The 22,262-nt window shown below is 44.5% G+C and overlaps 2 protein-coding genes across 2 annotated transcripts in view; one reads left to right on the top strand and one right to left on the bottom strand.

The window, feature by feature from the left end:
* The window catches only part of THBS4 (thrombospondin 4), a 38,852-nt gene extending 25,579 nt beyond the window's left edge, over window positions 1–13,273 (top strand). Inside the window, exons 11-22 of the mRNA XM_082782623.1 lie at window positions 216–320; window positions 537–644; window positions 2,168–2,327; window positions 3,012–3,130; window positions 3,907–3,959; window positions 6,122–6,315; window positions 6,611–6,789; window positions 7,702–7,750; window positions 7,852–8,048; window positions 8,548–8,720; window positions 10,825–10,964; window positions 13,060–13,273. Of these exons, the coding sequence (XP_082638749.1) occupies window positions 216–320; window positions 537–644; window positions 2,168–2,327; window positions 3,012–3,130; window positions 3,907–3,959; window positions 6,122–6,315; window positions 6,611–6,789; window positions 7,702–7,750; window positions 7,852–8,048; window positions 8,548–8,720; window positions 10,825–10,964; window positions 13,060–13,121 (1,539 nt within the window). The 3' untranslated portion in view covers window positions 13,122–13,273. The remainder of the gene's footprint in view (window positions 1–215; window positions 321–536; window positions 645–2,167; window positions 2,328–3,011; window positions 3,131–3,906; window positions 3,960–6,121; window positions 6,316–6,610; window positions 6,790–7,701; window positions 7,751–7,851; window positions 8,049–8,547; window positions 8,721–10,824; window positions 10,965–13,059) is intronic.
* Window positions 13,274–15,653: 2,380 nt separating this feature from the next.
* Window positions 15,654–22,262, bottom strand: part of SERINC5 (serine incorporator 5) — a 39,340-nt gene continuing 32,731 nt past the window's right edge. The window contains exon 12 of the mRNA XM_082783996.1: window positions 15,654–22,146. Coding sequence (XP_082640122.1) covers window positions 21,999–22,146 — 148 coding nt within the window. The 3' untranslated portion in view covers window positions 15,654–21,998. The remainder of the gene's footprint in view (window positions 22,147–22,262) is intronic.

Below are 22,262 nucleotides of genomic sequence, written 5' to 3'. Positions count from 1 at the left end.
GCCTTAGCTTATTCTGGCTGTTTGTAGATACAGAGAGCTTGAATTAAGGATTTTCTGTTCACATTGAGAGTTGCTGAGGTGTACTTCATTATACTGCAGTGACTGTGCCTTCTGCATGTCAGCATTTTCAAGATTGATGCCAAATTTCCCTCTTAAATATTTCTGACGGGACTCGTTAACCTTTTGGTAGTACTACCATGGTGTTTTATTGATAGTGTGGCATTGGCTGGGCTGGTGATGGTTATATTTGTGGAAAAGATGTTGACATTGATGGCTACCCAAATGAAGAGCTCTCTTGCCCTGCTGAAAGCTGCAGAAAGGTAAGAAATTCTTTCTTAATTCTATAATAATTCCTATAATAATTCAGAGCATGAAGGGGGCTGAGAAACATGACTAGATCCTTTTTCAAGTTACTGTATTCCTGTGGATAAGTTGCTTCATTTGATTAATTAAAACAATAGTAGAAAAGCTGATAATTTTTTATTTTCAGTGACTTTAACCCATAGAACACCAGACATATCTCACTTTTTGTCTAGGACAACTGCAAATTTGTCCCAAACTCTGGGCAGGAAGATGCTGATGGTGATGGGGTTGGAGATGCCTGTGATGAAGATGCAGATGGAGATGGCATTCCCAATGACCAGGTGCTGTGCGTAGAACAGGGTAAAGGAGTCTGTGCAAACAGAAGAATCTCACACTACTGCAGTAGGCAGTGATTTTGAAATCTGCGTGCTACTATTTACTGAAGATTATCTCATACACAACACTGTCAGCAGCTCTCTAAATCCTACTTTTTTCTTTATATAAAGGTCCCTTTTATTAGACCTAAAAAAGAATATACCAAAAAAACTAGGGCTACCTCACCTATCCTTAAGTCCCACCAATCTATGCTATGTTACATTTTAGCATTGAATTTTACATCTTTTTTTATACAGAACTTGTCTCCTTTTACACTCTCCCATAACATGGTCTTTAGGAACATAGTGTCTTTCATTTTAAAGAGCAGTTTGGCCTGACATAACATTTCATGAGGGATCCAACCCCCCTGCCCTCCCCCCCCTCCCAGTTTCATGAGGGATCCAACCCCCCTGCACCCCCCCTTCCCAAATTAATGGGTGTCTTGCCAATAACTTGAAAAAAGCTTTGGATCATGTTCTGAAAGAGAAAGAGGTTTCCATGTAGGGATTCTGCTGCAGAATACACCAGAGTATAAATTCATGTTGTAAAAGCTCTTTTCCATTCACCCCATATTCTCACATGTGTGGTGTTCTGCACAAAGACCCTTGTGTGGTATTTCTTCATGCACTTGCAAGGAAGACAGCAAGGATGCCCTGTCCAGAGTACAAATGTCCGTGTGGAGCTAGGGCAAACTAGCAATCGTAGAAGGCAATCACAGTCTGTTTTGCCACGGACACCAACCCTCAATTCTGGTAGTCTGAGGAACTTCATTTTCTTAATGTTCTAGAAGGAAAGATATTAAATCCTCCTTCAACTGTAAATCCCTATGCAGATTCAGCCCTTTCACAATCAGGTAACTTCCATACTGTTAAGCTCTGTTTTGCCTCTTGCTCCACATGTGTGAGGTCATGGGTGTGCTAGATGTGAGAGACTGTTTACACTTCTTTGAATTTCAGTTTTCCCTGTATGCCTTCTGAGGGGAAGATAAAGTCAATAGCAACTTATATGACAAAAGAGTAAGACTTGTACATTTTTTTGCATCAAAAATCCTATTTTTCCAAGTGTTTTCCTTTTGTTTGAGTCTCTACCAGAAGGGGGCAACCATCTTTCACTGAGAGCATCTATGAGCCCTACCGAGATCTCTGAACTGCAGCTTTTCAGAAGGTCCATGTAAGGAAGCCAGGGCATCAAAACAGGTTACTCATGTGAACCCATCCAAAATGAGAATCAGAAGTCAAAGTTATAAATAAAAGCCTTATGGTACTCAGTGTTCATGTTTAGTGTTTCCATGGTGTGGCTCAAAGTAAAACTTTGAGGGGGAGCCAGTGAAATCAGGTCCGGAGCTGATGTTCACATAAAATATCCAACTGCCCACAGTAAGCATTTCTCATGAAAACAGAAATAAAGGCAAGGGTTATATAAATCCACTAAAGTAGAAATGAAAGATTCAGGGTATGGTTCATTCCTAATTTGGATCTATGTCTTGCAGGATAACTGTGTCTTGATTCCCAATGTTAACCAGAGAAATAGTGACCAAGATATCTTCGGAGATGCTTGTGACAACTGCCGCAATGTCCTGAATAATGACCAGAGGGACACAGATGGTGATGGGAAAGGAGATGCTTGTGATGATGACATGGATGGTGATGGTTGGTAATTCTTCACTTACAGCTTCTCTGTTGTTCTTGAAATTGGCCCAGAAAATGCTGTGCATTAGAAACTTCCTGCTACCAGCTGCTAAGTGTAATGTAACATGTAGTCTTTCTTCATTAAACCTCTGTTTGGAAGTATTTTTATTTTTATTTTTTTTAGATTAATTTATATCTTTTAGTCTCCATCTGAAGCACCGAATGCTTTATAACAGATAAATTGAGCTTTATTTCATGTATAAGTTAAGGTCATCGGTCATTCGGTAACTCCTTAAAGATGCAAACGTGTCCCAGAGTATCCAGCTCTGCCTCTCTCAGATGCTTAGGAGCTACAAAATGTATTATTTCCGTTGCTGTAAGAGGCTTGAAAGAATTGGAAGAAGTCACAGCCCTTCAGATGTAATAACAAAGATAAAATGTTCCATCCTGTAATATGATGTGGGGAACAAGAAGTGTGTGTAACTAATGAAGTATGTGTGATTGGGTTATAAGCTGTTCCTCAGCAAGATGTTTCTAACATCTATTAAATGAGCGGATATACTTCTAAGAAAGATTTGCTGTGCAGATTTATTATTTCATTGCAAGATTAAATAGTTGCTGGAAAGGAATAGTGTTTTTACTATCCTTCATGTTTACCTTGTCCATAAATTGGTTTTAACTAACATCCTATCCACTTTCTGTTAGGTATTAAGAACCTTTTGGATAATTGTCAGAGGATCCCCAACCAAGACCAGGAGGACAAGGATAATGATGGTGTTGGTGATGCCTGTGACAGCTGCCCTACAGTCAGCAACCCAAACCAGGTTAGCAGGCAGGAAAAAAAAAGTCCTTATTTAAGGGAAGGGACTGTTTAGATCCAAAAAGATTCAAGAGAATGAGGCGGCCAGTGTTTATTTTTTATCAGTAGGTATTCAGGACATTTTGTGGAGATTCAGCTGCTTCTGTCATTGAAAATAGGAGCCACAATGTGTATTCTAATATCCTGGGATGTTGTTAATATCTCTCCCCTGCTAGTTTCTTCAGCTGTCAGACTGTAAAATGTAGGCCTGCTCCAGTCCCATGAAGTGCAATGCCACACACCACACAGTGGCATGATATGGTTACATTCAATATTTCTTTAATTAGGACCAAATTTAGATGTCCTTAATTCGTAAAATTTTCACTGCTTGTGGGTGAGAAGTCAATTAGACTTTTGATTTGTTTTAAATTCTGATTAAACCATTTGAAACTACTAAATGCTGGAAGCTTTAAAGAAACATGGTAGATTTTTGAAGCCACGTAAGAGATGAACCTCAGTTAGACATAAGGGGTACTTAATTCCAGTTGTTGAGGAATCTTGTTTGAATTGCTCATCCTGAACTACTCCAGTCTAGTTTAACTCTGCCTATTCATTGTATGTGTTTTTCTTTAATAAAACTGACTTTTTGGATAAATGAATGATGCAAAGAAGAAAATAGGTTTTACAAAACAAAGATTTTTCCGTGCTTTTATTTTTAATTGTTTATGTTTTGATAATACTGCCTTTTTAATAGATGCTCTCAGCAGCTGATACTGGAACTTCCTCTGTTTTCTTTTGCAGTCTGATATCGACAATGACCTGGTTGGAGATTCGTGTGATACCAATCAGGACAGGTACAGTGTGTTATAGCTTATGACAGCAGCAGGGAAGAGAACAGGCTAGTGTGAGCTGAAGCATTCTGCTGGTTCTTGGAGAATTGTTATCCCTCATACTAGGCAGCATTTGATTTTAATACCTCCTCAAGGGGGTCATTTCAAAAACAACGTTGTGATTTATAAGCCTTGTTGGTTCAATTCCCTGTAGCAGTACGGTAATGGAGCCCTTCACTCCAGCCCCATGTTCACAAACACTTCCTATGAATTTCTGTGGAAATGACACTAATAGCAGTGTCAGGAATCACACTCTGAGCACCACGCAGAGCTTCATAGTGAGGGAACATGCTCTTTTTTTTTTTTTTTTTTTTAATTTTCTTCCTTTTTCATTCCTCTCTTTTTTAGAAACAATTTAGCATTCCTCTCTCTGCTTTAGCAGAAATTTCACAGTTAAGGGGTATGTGGATTTCCATAAGAACACAGTGTTTCAGAACTTTATTAGCATGCACAAAACATTTCCAAATATACCACTTTGCTTTAGACACAGCAAGAGTGGCAAGGCTGCTCTATGGCCTTCACATGCCCCGACTGTTCAGGGGAGCATGTCCTACAGCAAACTGCGTGACACCTCTCTGGAAGCAGGTTCTGCACAACCACCTTTGAGGGCATCAAGTCCTCCCCCGTGCTCCTCACTTGAAGCGAGGGGAAAGGGAAGTGATAAATCCTGTGCTGACGCAACCAAGCTGCAAGGTCTGACCTTGTGGCTCTTGGTGGCTGCTATGAGTTCAGGAGTCTACTTCCCCACTTCTGCTGGGAGCACTTCTGAGAGTTTTGAACCACTAGCTGATGAGGCGCCCAGTGTTTGGGAGCTGTTTTAAGTACGGCCTTGTTTTTTTTCCTGTTTTCAAGAAGGGACATGTATTTTTTTCCTCAAACCTAACTAATCTGCAGGAAGAATCTCCTGGTAGAACATACTGTTGTCCTGCCTGAGGTTAACCTCTCAACAGACAGATGTGCATGGTCCTCATTGTTTTTCCACTTAAGGACTTGTAGGCATTAGTTGCTCTGATCTAAAATTAAAGCACCTTTCTTAAGCAGGGAGTGACAGGTGGGAATATGCATAGCTGTAAACTGCAACGCAGCCTCTTTTGCTCTGCCTATGCTAAACAAAAGGCTGCAGAGGGGAAGTATGTTCACCTTGCCAGAAAACATTTTGTTTGCAGTGTGTGTGCAAAACACACCTGACTTTAGGCTTTTATCCTAATCTCTGGGCACATGTCTGAAGTGTCCCTGCACCTCCCCTGTGGAATAAAATCTCATCAGGCCAGTGTGCCCAGAATCCTAGAAATACAACAGCTGCATTTAGCTCTTGGGCTAAAAAAAAAAATCTGTTGGAAACAAGAAGTACAAGCCCCTCAAGCCCTCTTTTTTTCTTTGTCCCAGTGGTTAAGATGTACTTAGCCTTTTAAATGGAAAAACAAGGCAGCCATTCCATAACTTCCCAAACCCTTTCCTATAGTTTGTCTCTCTGCTACTGGTGACTCTTCATGTAACCACCTGATGTTTTTTGTTGTGCTTGGGAGCTGCAGACTCCTTACTGCTTAGCTACCCAGGGGAAAGTAATGTAACGAAACTTGGTATGCAGGAGGTTGAAAGTGGTGCTTTTTTTTTTAAAAAAAAAAAAAAAAAAAAGAGTCTGATTTCTGGTGCTCACACAGATTCTTTCACAGATTTCACTCACATTCACGCATTCATGAGCACTGAGACACTTGTGGATGTTATGGGCAGAGATGCCGACAGTTGACCTCTTACTGTGTCTCCTGGGTGCCTTTTGGTTGGTGACACGGCACTTGTTGGGTGTGCTTTAGGTGCTTGTTAGGAGCGGGTGTCATTTGGGATCCTGGCTGTGGAATCTTTTCCCACTCCCTGTAAGGCTTCCTTCTGTTTTCCTCATCTGGGTAGCCTTCTTCCTCTGCCACCTTACCGTATGGCCTGATTGTTCCTTGTCTCTTTGCTGTTCAGCTGCCTAAGTGACACCAGGTCACAACGTCCTCCTTCTCTGTTTGCCAGCTCCAGGGGTGCCCCTGGTGCAGGTCCCCTTCAGATACAGGTGCTCTCCCCCATGCAGAGGCAGGAGCTGATGCTGGTGTGCTGTTTGTTTCTTTTTGTCTCCGTGCTTGCAGCGATGGTGACGGGCACCAGGACAGCACAGACAACTGCCCCACCATCATTAACAGCTCCCAGCTGGACACCGATAAGGACGGGCTGGGTGACGAGTGTGATGAGGATGATGATAACGATGGCATTCCTGACCTCCTGCCCCCTGGTCCTGACAACTGCAGGCTGGTCCCCAACCCAGGGCAGGAAGATGACAATGGTAAGCTGGGCTTTCAGTAGCTGATTTGGTGCTTATAGTACCATGTCTTTCCCCAACACACACACTTAACCTGCCCCAGTCACCACGTGTGCATACACTCCCTGCACAGCACTGTATCCCAGGACTGTGCCTTTGGCCAAGACAGAGCTCCTTGGGTCCCATCCCCAGGGATTTTTTTGGTCATCAGGGCTGAGTCTCCATTCACCTGCTCCTTGGACACCCTGGTGCAGTGACTAGGCCAGGTGTGTCTACCTGCTACACCATGAATCTGCTCTCGCTTCTCTGCTGCATACAGGTGATGGAGTTGGGGATATCTGCGAGTCTGATTTTGACCAGGATACGGTAATTGATCGGATCGATGTCTGCCCTGAGAATGCGGAGATCACCTTGACAGACTTTAGGGCCTACCAGACAGTAGTGCTGGACCCAGAGGGAGATGCGCAGATTGATCCCAACTGGGTGGTTCTGAACCAGGTAAAAATACATCTCTCTGGTCTTTGTCACCTGGCTGAGAAAGATCATCTGAAAAGCACAGTAAAACTGTGTCTATAATTGCTGGACCTCTCGCAAACAAGTGAGAAATGGAAATTGCTTGTTGGCTGACTGTTTTACAGGTGTTACAGTGAAACAACTTTTCCTTCAGTGCGTGACAGCTTGAAGCTTGATGCTGCTAATGAACTAAAATAACTATAAGCTGGTTGACTTGTGCTCGGTGGATTTCACTGCTGCCAAGATGGCAAACATGAGACTTTTGTGTCATCCTGATGAAATAACAAAGTCTCATGAGTCCTTTCTATTGTTTGAAAGTCTGAGCTGCCATATAGCAGAGCATTTACTCCTAGATAGAGTCCAGTAAATGTTATTTACACTGACACATTTTAGTCTTCAGGAGGTGAATGTGTTCAGAGTCGCAAGGAATGCACATTTGACTCCCACTGCCAAGTGGAGCTGAAATACATAAACCTTCCTTAGGCCAGTCCTGGCAGTCAGTTTAGTCTTAAAGTCTGTTGTCAAATTCTGTGAGCTAAGCTTTGCAAAAGCCCTCTTCCCCCATTTGTTTTTTTCAGTCCCATCTCCAATTCTGCCCAGTGATTTGGTGATTTCAGGAGAATTGGAAGAGGGAGGGAAAGTACCAGAATACCAGTAAATTGAGTCCTGCAGTGGGAAGAGAAAAATCCTTCCTGCCTCTGTGCGCACAAGCAGCTGAAACATTAGGATTTGATTATAGCTTTCATTTTAATTCAGAGCTACAAGTGTTACAGACATGTTATGAGCCAAAGGAGGAGACGGATGGAGGTGGTGCTAGCAGGAGGCCAGAAGGGGCTTGACAGGCTTAGCCAACCCAATTCGTCAGGCACACTAACCACCCTGAATTTAATCTTACAGGGCATGGAAATCGTGCAGACCATGAACAGTGATCCTGGCCTTGCTGTTGGTATGTGCCCCTCTTCTGAGATTCAGGCTTTACAGCAGAAAATCTTTTGGCATGCAAACATGTTGTCTGCAGGCTTGGTTTTAACCTGTGCGTCCTCTTAGGTTACACAGCTTTTAATGGTGTTGACTTTGAGGGCACTTTCCACGTGAACACGGTGACAGACGATGACTACGCTGGTTTTATTTTTGGCTATCAAGACAGCTCTAGCTTTTACGTGGTAATGTGGAAACAGACGGAGCAGACGTACTGGCAGGCGACTCCCTTCAGAGCTGTGGCAGAGCCCGGCATTCAGCTAAAGGTACCGGTCCTGCCTCCTAGCTGAGGACACGGTGGTCACAGCCTGGCAGTGCCACCCTGACAGCCGACAGACCTCGTGCTGCGTGTTGGCAGCTCTGCTGTGGCCAAGCCACTGGGCTGTGCGTCAGCAGTGCTGCCTGACTGCTGTTCTCCCCCTGCTGTGGGCATCAAATCTGCGGTCAGACTGCTGCCACTCAGCCCTGCTAACAGAGCTGTTTTGTAAGGAACTCCATCACCAGTCCTGCCCCTGCTCATCAGCTGGAGCATTTAGTCTCTGCTCTGATTATCCTCTGACTGTAGCTGGTCAGGTTGCTTGCTTCTCCTTAGTCCCAAATGCTCACTTATTATTCTGTGCAAGCACTAGCTGTAGTTATGAAGGCAGTTATGGGCTTGTGAGTGGGAGGGAGGGTGCTTCTGCAGACCTCCCCACTACAAAAGACTTGGAGCTTCTGGAAACAACATACCTCTGTGGTCAGCACTGGAAAATTATGTTTCTGCAGGCTGTGAAATCAAAGACAGGCCCTGGTGAGCACCTCCGCAACTCCCTCTGGCACACGGGGGACACCAGTGACCAGGTCAGACTGCTGTGGAAGGACCCCCGGAACGTAGGGTGGAAGGACAAGGTCTCCTACCGCTGGTTCTTGCAGCACAGACCCCAGATTGGATATATCAGGTAAGACAGGAAAGGATTGCTAAGGTAACTACAGGTTGTATGTCTGCTTAAACTGTGCTCAACACCTAATGTAAGTGGGAATCTGAGAAGCCACAATGTATCTGTGCTTTGCAGTTACGAAGCATTGAAACAGGTCAGAATTGTGAAATTCCACCTGCAATTCTTTTCCTAGGAAAGACAATTGCAAGCCAACCCTGTTTTGTGACTCTGTTTTGTACCATGTGTAACTGCCCCACACTAATAAGCCATTTAATGGCTTTAATACTTTGTTTTCCAAGGTACTGTTGGCCTCTGACCTGAAAAACAATGCATTACAATATTTCTTAATTTTGATCTTTCAGTTGGAATTGTAGCAGTTTGCTTTTATATTCTGTGAGAACAGAAATAAAGTTGTCCACTTAATGGCTGTGATCCTATGGTTAGTAATTATCACGATATGAAAGATCTGAGATTGCATAGCATGTACCCAGAAAGTTTGTTGATGCTCTTAAGTGCATGCTAACCAGACTCATTTTGTTATTTGAAAAAACAAGTTATTTAAAAACAGATCACTATTCAGAAGGAAGAGTTTGATTATGAAAAAAAATGAAAAAAATAAACTGCTCCATCACCATGAGCTCAGGTTTTGCAGCCTCATAATAGAATAAACACAGGGAGGTTAGTTGTTCTTCAAGAAATCACCACCTTGCAGCTGAGATGCAGTATCTTGGTGGTGTAATAATTCCACTTTTCTGGTGCAGAGCATCACCTTCAGCAGTAATTGGAGTAAGCATGTTTGATTTAAGAACATTTGTACTGTCAGTCACTGTGTCCTAGCCACTGGGCAGCAGTGAATAGATTTTGGGTTCCCTTTAGACCAGGCTGTTTGTGAAACTGCTTTACAAGCAGTCATCTGCCTGTGGTTGCAGTCTCTCTAGCCAGCCTAATTAACAGACCCTGTAGCTGAGGAAGGAGGTAATGCCAGTGTCACAAAATCTGTCGAACCGAATGCAGTCAGGCTTAAAGCAAGTCTCTGACTGCACTCCATCCACAGCTCACTGTGGTCTGTTCAGGCTGGATGCCACGGACCATAATGTGTCTCACAGAGCTTTTCCGATGCTACAAAGAAGCCTAGGAAAAAGGCACTTGAGCCAGCCTCTCCCATGGAAGCTTGGAAGAAAACAAGCTCTGTTCATTGTACAGATAATTCTGAACTGCCTCCGCAAATCAGAAAATAAACTCAGGAACATAACAGGAATTGTTTGTTTGTTTTGTTTTGTTTTTTTCATATGTTATGGAAAGACATAGGAACTTTCTTTCCCTTCACCACCCACTATTTTCTTGCATTTAAACTGGCCCTAACACAACGGTGCCCTCATCCAAAATAGGGCCCTCCAGGCTCATCATCCAGTAAGTTGTTTACCCGGTACCCCAGAGGCTGTGGACTTGGCATATCCAGCATTGATAGCTCAGCTGGCTCCAGTGTGCCCAGTACAGGGCATGTGCTGGAAATCTGGCAGGGCGCTGCTGTTCCCAGAGTTATTTGAGAATTTGCTGACAGTTTCTGTAACAAGGAAGTGCCAGATCATCAAAACTGTTCCTGGAATTAATCATTTTCACATTTTTAAAAGAAATCTGACAGTCAGGGAAGCAGCTTTAAGATTCTAAATGGTTTGTTTGAAATTTTGCCTGTTTAAAAAAAAAAAAAGTTAAACTGCATGAGACAAAGTCCATCTGGCCTTCTTCAGCTGACCTAACCTGATTCCCCCTTTCTGCTATAGTGATCAGCTGTGGACTGACACAGGACTGATGGCAGGGTAAAACATTCTTTTGACTTTTGCTGGATATGTTATTTAAAAAAAAAAAAAAAAAAAAAATCACCAAAACACAAAACCTTCTCCCATCTGAGCTCTTTCTTGAGAGCAGCAGTGCTCCTGTGAAGGAGCACTGCAAAGGAGCTTGAACTGCTTTTTCTTCCCTAGGCTAGCTGCTGGCAGGAAGGCATGTCCAAGGCTAGAATCAACATGGATTGTTAATGACAAATGGCACCAATAAATGACACTACTTTTATAAATGCTGCAGCCTTAGAGAAGACCTAATACAGATTCTATTTGCTTTCACTAAGGGCAAGATTTTACGAAGGCTCTGACCTAGTGGCAGACTCTGGTGTCACTATAGACACCACGATGCGTGGAGGACGGCTTGGAGTTTTCTGCTTCTCTCAGGAAAACATCATCTGGTCCAACCTGAAATACCGCTGTAATGGTAATTTTTCTCCTTTTTTGCTAACAACTAGCAAGTGGCCACAGAGAACTGCTAGCATGGTTTTCGGATTAAGCCATCTTGCATCTTCTCCTTTGATTTTCATTTACAAGTTTTTCGCAGCTGTGAAACGCCTCCCCTGACACCAGCAACGCACTGCAGCCCAGCCAGACGGGAACTAACACCCCACCACTGCTCCTCCCAGAGCAGTCACTGCTGCAGAGATTGTGCCAACTAAGTAGTACAGCTGTCATCGGAGAATTAAAGTGTTATTTAAAACCAGCCAACCGTGAGGGTTGTACATGCACAATATACTGAGGTCATCATATATGGAAGATGCCTTAAGCTCCGAATGCAAGGTGAAGCAAATCTGGAGATTCTCTGGGATCAGTCACCAGACATCAGCGTTGCTTGTGTTAGGGGCTGGTTGCTCCTGTCTGGGGGTGGAGAAGATGCTAAGATGGCCTTCCTCCTGGGGGAATCCTCCTCAGGCTCTGGGGAGCACACTGTCTGTCCACTTAGAGTGAGATCCCCCAAGCTGGCATAGTTCCTTTGCTCTCTGTGGATCCCAGAAGCCCAGCCTGGATCTGCGTTGGACACAGCACAGACAGGCCCTGGATCTGCAGCTTGTGCTGGGAATGGACCTTGGTTCTCGAGCACTCCATGCTCCTAGGCTGCTGCATGCAGAAACAGGGGGACAGTGAAAGAGGAACCTCTAGACAGATTGTGGTTCTTACAACTAAAGATTACTTGATAAGAGTCTCAAACAGTATGTGGTTTCCCAGAAAGCACATTTCAAAGCTGCCACTGAAGTTGCAGATACTTTCCTGGCAGTGAGCAGGCAGTGGCTTTGCTGCAGGCGCCACAGTGATTCAATGAAACCACTCAGGGAAGCCTCTGGAGTTCCCAAGCATCGCTGCATTTTTTGGATAAATTCTTATAGTTGCATAAAAAGATTGGAAAGAATTGAGTCTCAAAAAAAGAAGTTACCAAACCAACAGCTGAAAAAAGCAGAGGATTTGTCACTTTTTTCCTAAACATTGTGTTTATTTCCTTTTTTTAAAGTTTAGAGTCTTGCTCTGTGTCAGGGTGGAAATAAACAGGCTCAGCTTCACTGCTGTGACTCCTTACGTGGATACTGCGTTAGCTTTCCCCTTGGTTCTGGGCTCTCCAGGTGAGATGGTCTGACATCTGGCAAAGGGACACTGCAAACACAGCATCAGTCAGAACTGCAGTCACTCTTACAACAGTGACCCACCCAGGTCCAGCTTCTTTCACTAATTTTGAAGTTTTTCTAATATTTGCTGCTGGTCCCTGCGTTAATGTTTCTGTCTGCTCCTGTGGCATGGAACACCATCACAGGGAAGCTGGAGTAGGATACACGAGAAACAGAGAAGCTGGTGCCATGAGCATATCTGGGGTGCACATCTCGATGCCTTTTTTTATTTTTATGTTATAGAATCATTTAGTTTAGAAAAGACATCTAAGAACATCTGGTCCTTCCTTTAACCTAGCACTGCCAAGTCCACCATTAAACCATGTCCCCAAGCACCACATCCACACATTTTCTGGAGACCTCCAGGGTTGGTTGGTGACTCCACCACCTCCCTGGCCAGCCTGTTCCAATGCTGCACAACTCTTTCAGTGCAGAAATTTCTCCTTATATCCAACCTAAACCTCCTCGGTGCAACTTGAGGCCACTTCCTCTTGTCTTATCACTTGGTACTTAGGAGAAAAGCCTGATTCCTCACTTTGCTAGAACCTCTTTTGAAGTTAGCCTTTTCACCTTTCCAGTCTGCTTTTATTCGTACAAATAGAAGAGTGGAAGCCACAAAGTTTTTGGGTGGAAATAAATACAATCTGAAGATTGATGGTACTCCAGCGTGGGCCAGCATGGTAGCACGCACGCTGCCTTGCTAGTCTGTCTGTGCTTTTCAGTGGCATATGCTAAAACTGAAACTAGTCCCTGTCCATTCTGAGTGTGTAAACAAAAGAGAAGGCATGTTATGTAAAAAAAGTAGTTGGATAATCAATTTGTTTAAGTGTTCCTTGATTTCATTGGAAGATACTAAAGTTTTTCATATTTTCCTCTTTTCAGACACCATTCCAGAGGACTTTCAAGAATTTCAAGCTCAGCAATTTGGAGTTGGGGATATTTAAGAAGTAAAGGCAAACTAACATTGCTATTGCAAACAATAAAACAGTATATTTTAAATCCTTATATGATTGTTGTAAGAGTACACACCGCAGCTTGTTCTCATTGATGTGACTATGTCAGACTTTTTTTTGTATAAAAGTGAAAATAAAAATGAGACAAAATATTCTGGGGTTTCGGTTGTGTTCAAATTTGCCCTAATGTCTAAGGAGTGGTGCGTGATGTTTAACGATACTTAAAACATTCCCAGGAATAGTTTGAATTTGCTGCCATTTGGGGTTCTGTGTTAAGCAGGCTAGTGAAAAAAAGGCAATTTAGGCTACCTGGTCCGTGTCAGAAACAAAAGTTTGCATTCAGCCTGGAACTGGATGTTAGAGGAGAGGTGGGTACTGCTTATCAGTATCTTTTCCAAGTCAGCTTACACTGGTGGGAAGATGTGCATTAGAGGAGTTTAACTCCTTTCAGACTTAGTTACCTTTAGGGGACTTGTACTCTGCTCTGGTGAGGCTGCCCCTCGAGTGCTGTGTTCAGCTTTGGGCCCCTCAGTGCAAGGACATCGAGGTGCTCGAGTGAGTCCAGAGCAGGGCTATGAAGCTGGTGAGGGGTCTGGAGAACAAGTCCTGTGGGGAGCAGCTGAGGGCACTGGGGGTGTTCAGTATGGAGAAGAGGAAGCTCAGAGGAGACCTCATTGCTCTCTACAGCTACCTGACAGGAAGGTGTGGGGAGCTGTGGGTCAGCCTCTTCTCACAGATAACCAGTGATAAGGCTAGAGGGAATGGCCTCAAGCTGTGCCAGGGGAGGTTCAAGTTGGAAATGAGGAGACATTTCTGCTCAGAAAGAGCAGTCAGGCATTGGAACTGGTTGCCCAGGGAGGTGGTGGAGTCACTGTCCCTGGGGGTGTTCAAGGCAAGGTTGGACGTGGTGCGTGGGGACATGGGTTAGTGGGTGACAGTGGTGGTGGGGGAGGGTTGGGCCAGATGATCTTGGAGGGCTTTTCCCACCCTAATGATTCTGAGACTTCTTGAAAGACCTGTTAGACCTCCCTACCCTCCCACTCCCAGAAACTTAGGAGTACACCATCACATCCTGTAAAAGAAAAAAGCTGCCCCCCGGGAGTTTTAGCCAACTCTTACACAGTGCATGACTTGCATGTGACTTTAAGAGAAAAGAAAAAAAAAAAAAAAAAAAAGAAAAGAAAGATAAATGCAGAATCCTCCACAGTGGTGGATTCTAACTCACACACGAAGCCAGGCATGGCCCTGCTGCCCATTCCCTGCCCCAAGCCAAGCTTTCTCAACAGGTACTGCAATCTTATGACACTAAATCATTAACTTAAACAAACAATAACCACAAAGAAACAAACCTTGAGTCAAGCACTGGCAACCATCAGGAAAGGACTGGAAAACAAAAAAGCCCCCCAAAGAACAAGTTGTCCCAGCGCACCATACCATTCAATGGGCAGTGAGGTTGGACACCGCGTGCACCTCTGCCACCTGCTTTTTCAAAATGGAGCTAGGGAAGGAGGAGAGGACAAGCTCTAAGGCCAGCTAAGAGAAGGATACTGCAGGCTGTGGAAAAATTGCTTTTCTGAAGGACAAGAGTAAACAGTAGGGAGAAATAAATAAATAAAAAGAGGCAGGGGAGGAATGGGGTGAAGGTTTTAAAAATCACAGGTAGCCCTGAGAAAATGACCGGCCATGGCCGCTGCCCAGTACAAATGTAGAGTGGGAAATACTGAAGTTAAATGATCAGTCTCAGAGAAGGAGGTTCCTGTTCTCGCTATAGCAAAAACACCGTTAAGGTTTATGATGCTATCAGAGGCTTGCGACCCACCCTCTCCTAGCTGTACACAGGCTGTAAACGCAGTAACGCTCCCTTAGGAACTAGAGCAGAGACCATAACAAAAAGTTGTGTCCTCCCTAGCGTGCATTTGCATTTTCCTGGCAGGAGCACCTTCCCCAGGCAGGTGTCCTGTCTGAGTGGGCTGGGGGCACCCCAGGCAGGAGCAGGTGAGGCTGCAGGGTGGGCTCAGAACAGTGGCTGTGGTTTTAAGGAATGCTCTGACCCTCCTGCACCAGGTTGCCACCTCAGAGCTTGCCCTCTGAGCCCACACCTCAGCCAAGCTATCCCTCCACTGGCTATGGGACTCGAAACACATTGCCTTGCTCAACTGCTGCCCACAAGAGCTGGTCACAGCCCGACAGACGTTTTCCTTTCAGGGACCTGCCAGGGGATGTCGGAGCTCACGAGTCTGCTGTGTTGGCACAGCGACTGCTGCGTGGCCCCCAAATTCAGGAACTGCAGAGCCCGGCTCCTGAACCACCACCACCCCTTCTTTCTGGACTGTTGTACAGCAAAAACAGAGCTTCACGTGTGGCCTCTGGCAAGCGAAGGCACTGCAGGCCCACATTTTCTCAGCCGGGCACGCAGCTTGTCCTCACCCCCACTGCCTGCGTCGTTGGGGTCCTGGGGCTGCGGCACACCAGCCTCACGTCCCACTCTTCTCAGGTTTTACATATCACAGCACTTCATTTCAAATGTAAGAAAAACTTTATTTATTGGTCCATTAAACATTAAACCTATAACAATACATTCACTCAGTATACAAAAGGAAGTGTCCATAAAAACCATTAACATGCTTTAAAAAGGCAAACGCTGTTTTACAATTTAGTTCTGAGAATTCTGAAGTCTACCAATCCTTAAAAGTCAAAGCGTTACAGTTATACGGGTCACAACACTCACAAAAAATGTTAAATAAACTAGCAAACCTCCGCTTCACTGAGCTACAGATTAATAAAACAAAACCACACATACACACCAAAGAGTTCCCTTGAGATATTAAGAACCTTGAAAAGGACTAATTAAAAACCCTTCACCATTAAGAAACTGTTTACATTTTCCCTAGTTTGCATCCAGTTTTCAAACATGGTATACACGAGACTAAACACCACTGGTTTCTGGTAAATAAAAACAGACAATGAACCATATGTTCCTTGTAAGTATCTTCTCAGCTTGTATAGACAAGTTGAAAAATTTTCTCTGAACATCGGTTTTCCTCGCTTGAAGTCTGCGTGGATGTCCAACGACATCTAAGCACCTGGACGTGTATCAGCAAGAGGAAAAATAAAGCTAAGGTATGAGTAACGGCACATTATTTTCCTACAGCTCTCCCAAATTTTCCTTGGCTTCGGACCGAGACTTCTTTGGCAGAGACACAGCCCCAGGGCTGCACCCCACAACTCTGACTAACGCGGGCCCTGGCAGCCGCTGGCTGCTGGAGCGGTGTCAGGGCTGACGGCTGCAGCTCCGCAAACAGCCGGGTGCTGCAGGGGTGCGAGCTGTGCGAGACTGGCAGACGGGGGGGAGCCAATCTGGTTCATATTTGAAATAAATCTGAAGTGTTTTTGTTTTTTAAAAAAAACACACAGTATTGTTGAACAGATGTGGAATGATTCTAAACCAGGGTTGGGGAAAGAAAAAACAAAACAACACAAGTGGATTTTTGAAACCTACAGAGCTTCTCCTGGCCTTAGGAAGTGGCCATCACAGCGTGAGGCCTCCTGACCCAGAGCCCCAGGCTGCTCCTCCAGGCGCTGTGCCCTGTACCTGCCTCCCCCCGGGACGCTCTGCACTGTGCCTTGAGGATGTTGCAAACGCAGACTCACCAGTTCCCAAGCTGCATGTCCTCTTCAGAGCACAAAAACTCTTAAGAGCACAAAAAGCCCACGCTTCCTAAGCACTTGACCCCTGGCATTCCCTTGTAGTCAGACAAAGCCCCGGGTTCAGACTGCTGTTTACAAAGCTGGAAGCAGAGAGTGAAGCTCCACTGCCCTGGTTACATGTTTTCCTCCCACCAGAACTTGCAGGCCACCTCAGGAAAACAAAAGATGCATTTTTCACAGAGGAAAGCTGATCCCTGTACAAAACTATGATCCTGGACTTTGCTTCAACACTGCAGGCTGTCCTTGTACAGAAAGGCAAGGATCGAGAAAAGCTGGCAGAGAACTCAGCTCGTCTCTAGCACCGACCGCATCCCAGCTGCAGGCAGCAGAGCGGGAGTTAAGCAGGCTTACAGCGCCTTCAAAGAACAGACTCAGGGAGAGAAAGGTAAGGAAAATGAGGGGACACAACTTGCATGGAAGAGACACTGCATCAAAGCCCTGAAGGAAAGATATACATATTTTTTTAACTGCAGATAATCTCGCTGATTTAGCCCCATATGTACAATCTCGCAGTATTTTGCTTCACCGACACATTTAGGAGGAAAGCGTGATGGTTTATAGCATAAAATCCTTTAGAGCATGTTTTAAAACCAGCCAGTGAATTATTCTGTTACCGGTTTGTTCAGAGATCCCAGTGACGCTGTGGACTGTTCACCCAGGTCCCCAAATTCCTGATGCAGTGGTGAGAAGCCAGCTCCCCTCCCGCCCCCCGCAGTGCAATGCTTGCTCCGCTCCTGGCAATGCCCCAGCCCAGGAAATGCGGCGCCAGTGGCTGGTGAAGCAGTTACAGGTGCACAGCTCACACTGCCAAAGCGCTCCAGGGCTCGCGAAAAAGGTGCTAAAACACAAAATAAATAAATAAATAGGTGCGCAGCGTGCAGAGTTCATGCTACCGCGAGGGGTGAGCCCTCTCTCTGGACTGCGCCCACACCAGCAGCACCCCATTACCCGTTTCAGACAAAAGCGGCCCAAACCTAGCCAGGATCCACCAGCTCAGCTGGGTACGAATGAGCTTTTCGATCCCCAAAGGAAACGCCCAAGGGACAGAGAGGGAAGCATCAGAAGCGCCGAGCCCTGACCTGTGAGCCCAGAGCACCCAGCCACACGCTGCGAGGAGCGGGGTGGCAAGCAGCAGGCAGATGTCTCCACCTGCTCTCTGCGTGCTTTTTGTAAGGTTTCGTGACCTCACTTGTTAGTCCGGCTGTCTGGGCTCAGGGACTCGCTCTCCGAGTCCATCCCACTGATTTTTATCCCCAACAAGAACCAGTCACAATTTCAGCTCTTGGTTGCCCTCACAAGTAAAACTGTCCCAGCCTCAGGCAGCAGTGCAGCAAGCAGGTTCCACCTAACCTTCCATCTGCTGGCAAGTTTGGGAAAGTAGGAAAATGCCAGTATGGTACTCCATTTTCCCAGCAGAAATGGCTTCTGCCAACACGGACCGTTCCTCCAAAAGTCCCCTAAACAATGGCATTAGTTCACATTTGAGTTCAACCAGAGGAAACAGCACAGGACATGTTCTCTGGTCTTCCTGTCTTTGAAACAGCAGTTTCCTCACTTCACACAGTTAGAAAATAGCAGGAGCCAGAAGTGCTGCGCTGCTGTCTTATTTCTGGGAACAAGCTCAAAGCACAGCCATGGTGCAGGGCACGTGTCGGTGCAGGAGACACTGCACTGCCTCGAGCAGAGCAACCTGCCCTTTCAGAACAGGGGGAGAAAGTCTGACAGCTTACAGTGTAAGTGTCAGCAGCAGCTGCTCGTTTACTTACAGAATGATCAGGCTGTCTGTGAGTTTTCCCAGTTCATCTTCCACTGCAACATAACATCTGAAATCAGTCCTGCTCCAGCAGGTTGCCAAGCACAATTGTTTGGTCTTCCACATGCACCACAGGTCATCGCCGCACCTCGTACGCGCCGGTGTCGTGTACAAGGCAGCAGCACCGAGTCACAGGCTCAGCCCAGGCTTTCCAGTTCCAGTGCCACCTGAATTACTAGCTCTCATGGCAGTAGGTCCAAAGGCACTTGTTAAAAAGATTATAAAAGCCCGTTTGTGTCAACTGTTCACAAAGTACGTTTTGGACATTGGAATCTTAGACGCTAGCCCAGGGTTTGTATGAAGTAGTTGCATGTGGGCAGTTCACAGTACAGATTTCACTACAAATGCTAAGGCTGCAGGATTTGTGAGGCCATCAGGAGGCCATCTGGGCCTCACTGAGGAGCCAGAGGCTTTGTGCACCGAGGTGCCAGCGATTATCAGTGCCGTAGAAAGGCCTGGAGACCCACAGCTGTACCAGGGGTCTCAGCATGGACAGACAGGTCCTAATAATTATTGTCTGGGTCATTTCCACAGTGTTTGCTCAAAAGCATCGGAGGCAGCATAGTCAGAATTCCAACCCTGTGCATACCTGCAGAGATCTAAGGTCTGGTGGAAGGGATGGATGAAGGAACAACTCAGCAAGACAAGTGCTGTGAATAAGGACAGACTCAGGTCTCACTGTGGATTTTCCTCTTACAACCCTGTTTCCTCTGTGCAAAACCTATTTCCCTAAATACAAACTACAAAAAACATGAGCACAAGGAGGTACATTGAGTCTTTGTGTAGGAAGATGCTACCTACCAAAAATAAACATTTTTGTAAACAGATAAGATGTCGTACATGCCTTCTTCTGCAGAGCTCCTTTCCCAGATTGTTCTGTTACAAAAACCAATGCTAATTTTAATAAAACACGCTTGGTTTCTCATACCATAGCATACGTGACACGAGAAGGCCACTCCTAGGAGCCTCTATACGTTAGGGATCAGCGTTCACATTCACCACGCGAGAGGCAAGGAGCTGGACCGTCTCAGTTGCAGCTCACAGTCGTAGCTCTGGATCAAGGCTGTCAGATAACTGCTGCCAGTTAGGTGAGGCAACTGTTCCTCATCACTGCACAGCCCATAAGCTCTTATCCTGGAGATGGGGCAGATAAACGCTTCCTGCATGTGCATTAACAAAGGCCTCCCTGCTGCAGCAGGATCTACGTGGCTAGACTCCAAATGCACGAGGGGATACTGACAGACCCCATGCTAGCAGAGCTCTTGATCAGACCAGGATCTCAGAGCATGAGCAAAAGCAATGACAAAAGCCTGCCACCACCTCCAGAGCTATTGGTTGTACTTCTAACTCAACATCAAAGATAAGCTTCAAATGCTTTTTTTTTTTTCCTCGGTGAAAATAATGAGAAGAGCAAGGGGTTCACCTCTGAGCAGACTCCTCTTTTCCTCAGACTTCATACCAGAGGTATTTTGAGTCCTGATCACTGGGGTAGGTAATACAAGTATGCAGGACTACAAACCTGTGGATTTTGCTCAAGGTAAGAGTGCTTGGAGTTGGGAGGATCACACTCCTAGCAAGTTCCAAGCAGGACAGAAGCCCTAGGATAACACAGCAAGATGTCAGCTAAAAGTGTCAAAGGAAACAGGAGCAGAGCTGAGATTTGTTGCATTTTAGGATTACTCACCATATGTGCCTTAGCTATCAGTTATTGCAACAGAACAAATAAGGCATGCAAATATTTTGGCCATCTCATTGACCTTTATGTTGTGCTTTTGTTTTGTAGAAAGCATTGAGTGAGGATTTAAGGCTCAACCATATAAAAAGAAAAAAAGAACCAACAAAAATACCCTGCTAAATTGGTTGATTTTGTTTATATCCTGCACATTTCACATTGTATGTATATATATACACAGAGAGAGAAGAGAAAGACTCTGGGACTAATGTAAGTCATAATTTTTTCCCACTGGAATGTAGATAACTGAAGTGTGTTCAAACTTATTCAGCACTTAGAGCAGCTGAGCTGTTGTTCTACCACCAAATCATCTGCTTGAAGCAAACAAAAGCGATATAATAGGGCTTAATATCGTCAAGTCAGTCATTTGCACTAAGGCAGCTGCTGTCACACTTGTGTTTTCTGGTTTTGCTTTCCTGGCTGCTTTCCCTGCTGTCTGGAATAGGAGTTCTCCAAAAGAAGTTCAGTCTCCATGAATTAATCAGTTGCCTATCTCCCATTCCAACAGCAAAATGAACATCAACAGAGGGTATAGAATTATAGCAGTTAGGAAGAAACCTTCCAACCAACGCACAGGCAGAAAAGGAAGATGATATACTATAGTCCTTTTTCTGACTACCACTGCATTTTAAATATTATCAAATTAGGAATAGAAACAGAACTGAAGACCCTGGGAGATTTTCAGGAACAGGCTGAGACAGCAGGGTAGAAAAGTGACTTTAAAAGCGGAGTGCTCAGCCAACAGCAACTGGCAGCGCTCCGGTAATTAGCATTTTCTCAACAGCAAACATTCCAAATAAAGAATGTACCATATTAAATCCCCATACAGTACACAAACTTTACAGTTACTAATCTTAATCTGGCAAAGCATCATTTAAGAATCTGTGTGTAAAACTCTCCTTTTATTAACAACTAGACCAATTCTGAGTTACTTAAAATATTTAGGTGCCTGTTTAAGTTAAAATAGGATAAATACTCTATCATCAATGGTACATTCCTTTCTCAGTCTAGGTATACAATAACTTAAAATATATTTAACATTTTTAAAATTTTTAGAAGATGCTTTGGCAGTCAAATTCTTGCATATTCTCTATTTCTACAGAAGTATTTAGGTATCTTTCTGGAAAAAATTATCTGGTTGCTACTTACAAGAATTATAGGCTGTAAAAACAGCAATCCAAATTACCATTGCTAAAGACATGGTGAATCAGAGTATAAAAAGGAATGCATTTTGCTAGAAGATATTCAACATTCACAGGAAGAAGATACATCTGCACCATATTTTTTTCTGTTCTTATCAATGAAGTAAGAGAAAGATTGTCAGTTATTTGAAAAGTATTTCACCTATTCCAGTTTATGCAACAACCAAATTTCCCATACTATACACATGAGTGTTACAAAATTTTGGAACAGATTTATCCCCTTGGGCAACACTTGTTCCTGGCCATTAGAAGAGGTTAAAAAATGTCTTCAGTCATTTTAGTCTGACTAAAAAGTTAATACCTGGTATATTACGGTAACTGGGCAATAGGTTTCTCCTCATTACAAAGTGACTGCTGTACTTTATTTGTAACAGGAAAAAAAAAGTAAATATGCAGAAGGATCTTCTGAGTGTTCATACCGAGAACTGTCTGGTTGGGCAACACAGTGGAGCAATAAGAGTCCATAAATATAGAAAGACACAAACCCAACAGGAGACCATCTTAATCCAGAAGATGGACCAGGTTCCGGTGAAGAATTTTTCAATTTGAGCACTTTCATAGCTGTTAAAGGAAAAAAAAATAATGCAATAAATTCACCATTCTTATCTCAAATTGTAGCATCCCCTGTTTCTTCTAGGTGGGTCACAGACTTCAACTAGGTTATCCCAGCCATGAAG

The sequence above is a fragment of the Aythya marila genome, assembly GCF_965140915.1.
Source record: "Aythya marila genome assembly, chromosome: Z".
NCBI classification, from domain to species: domain Eukaryota; kingdom Metazoa; phylum Chordata; class Aves; order Anseriformes; family Anatidae; genus Aythya; species Aythya marila.
Note: the sequence above shows the minus strand (reverse complement) of the source record. Positions and strands in the feature narration are given on the sequence as shown.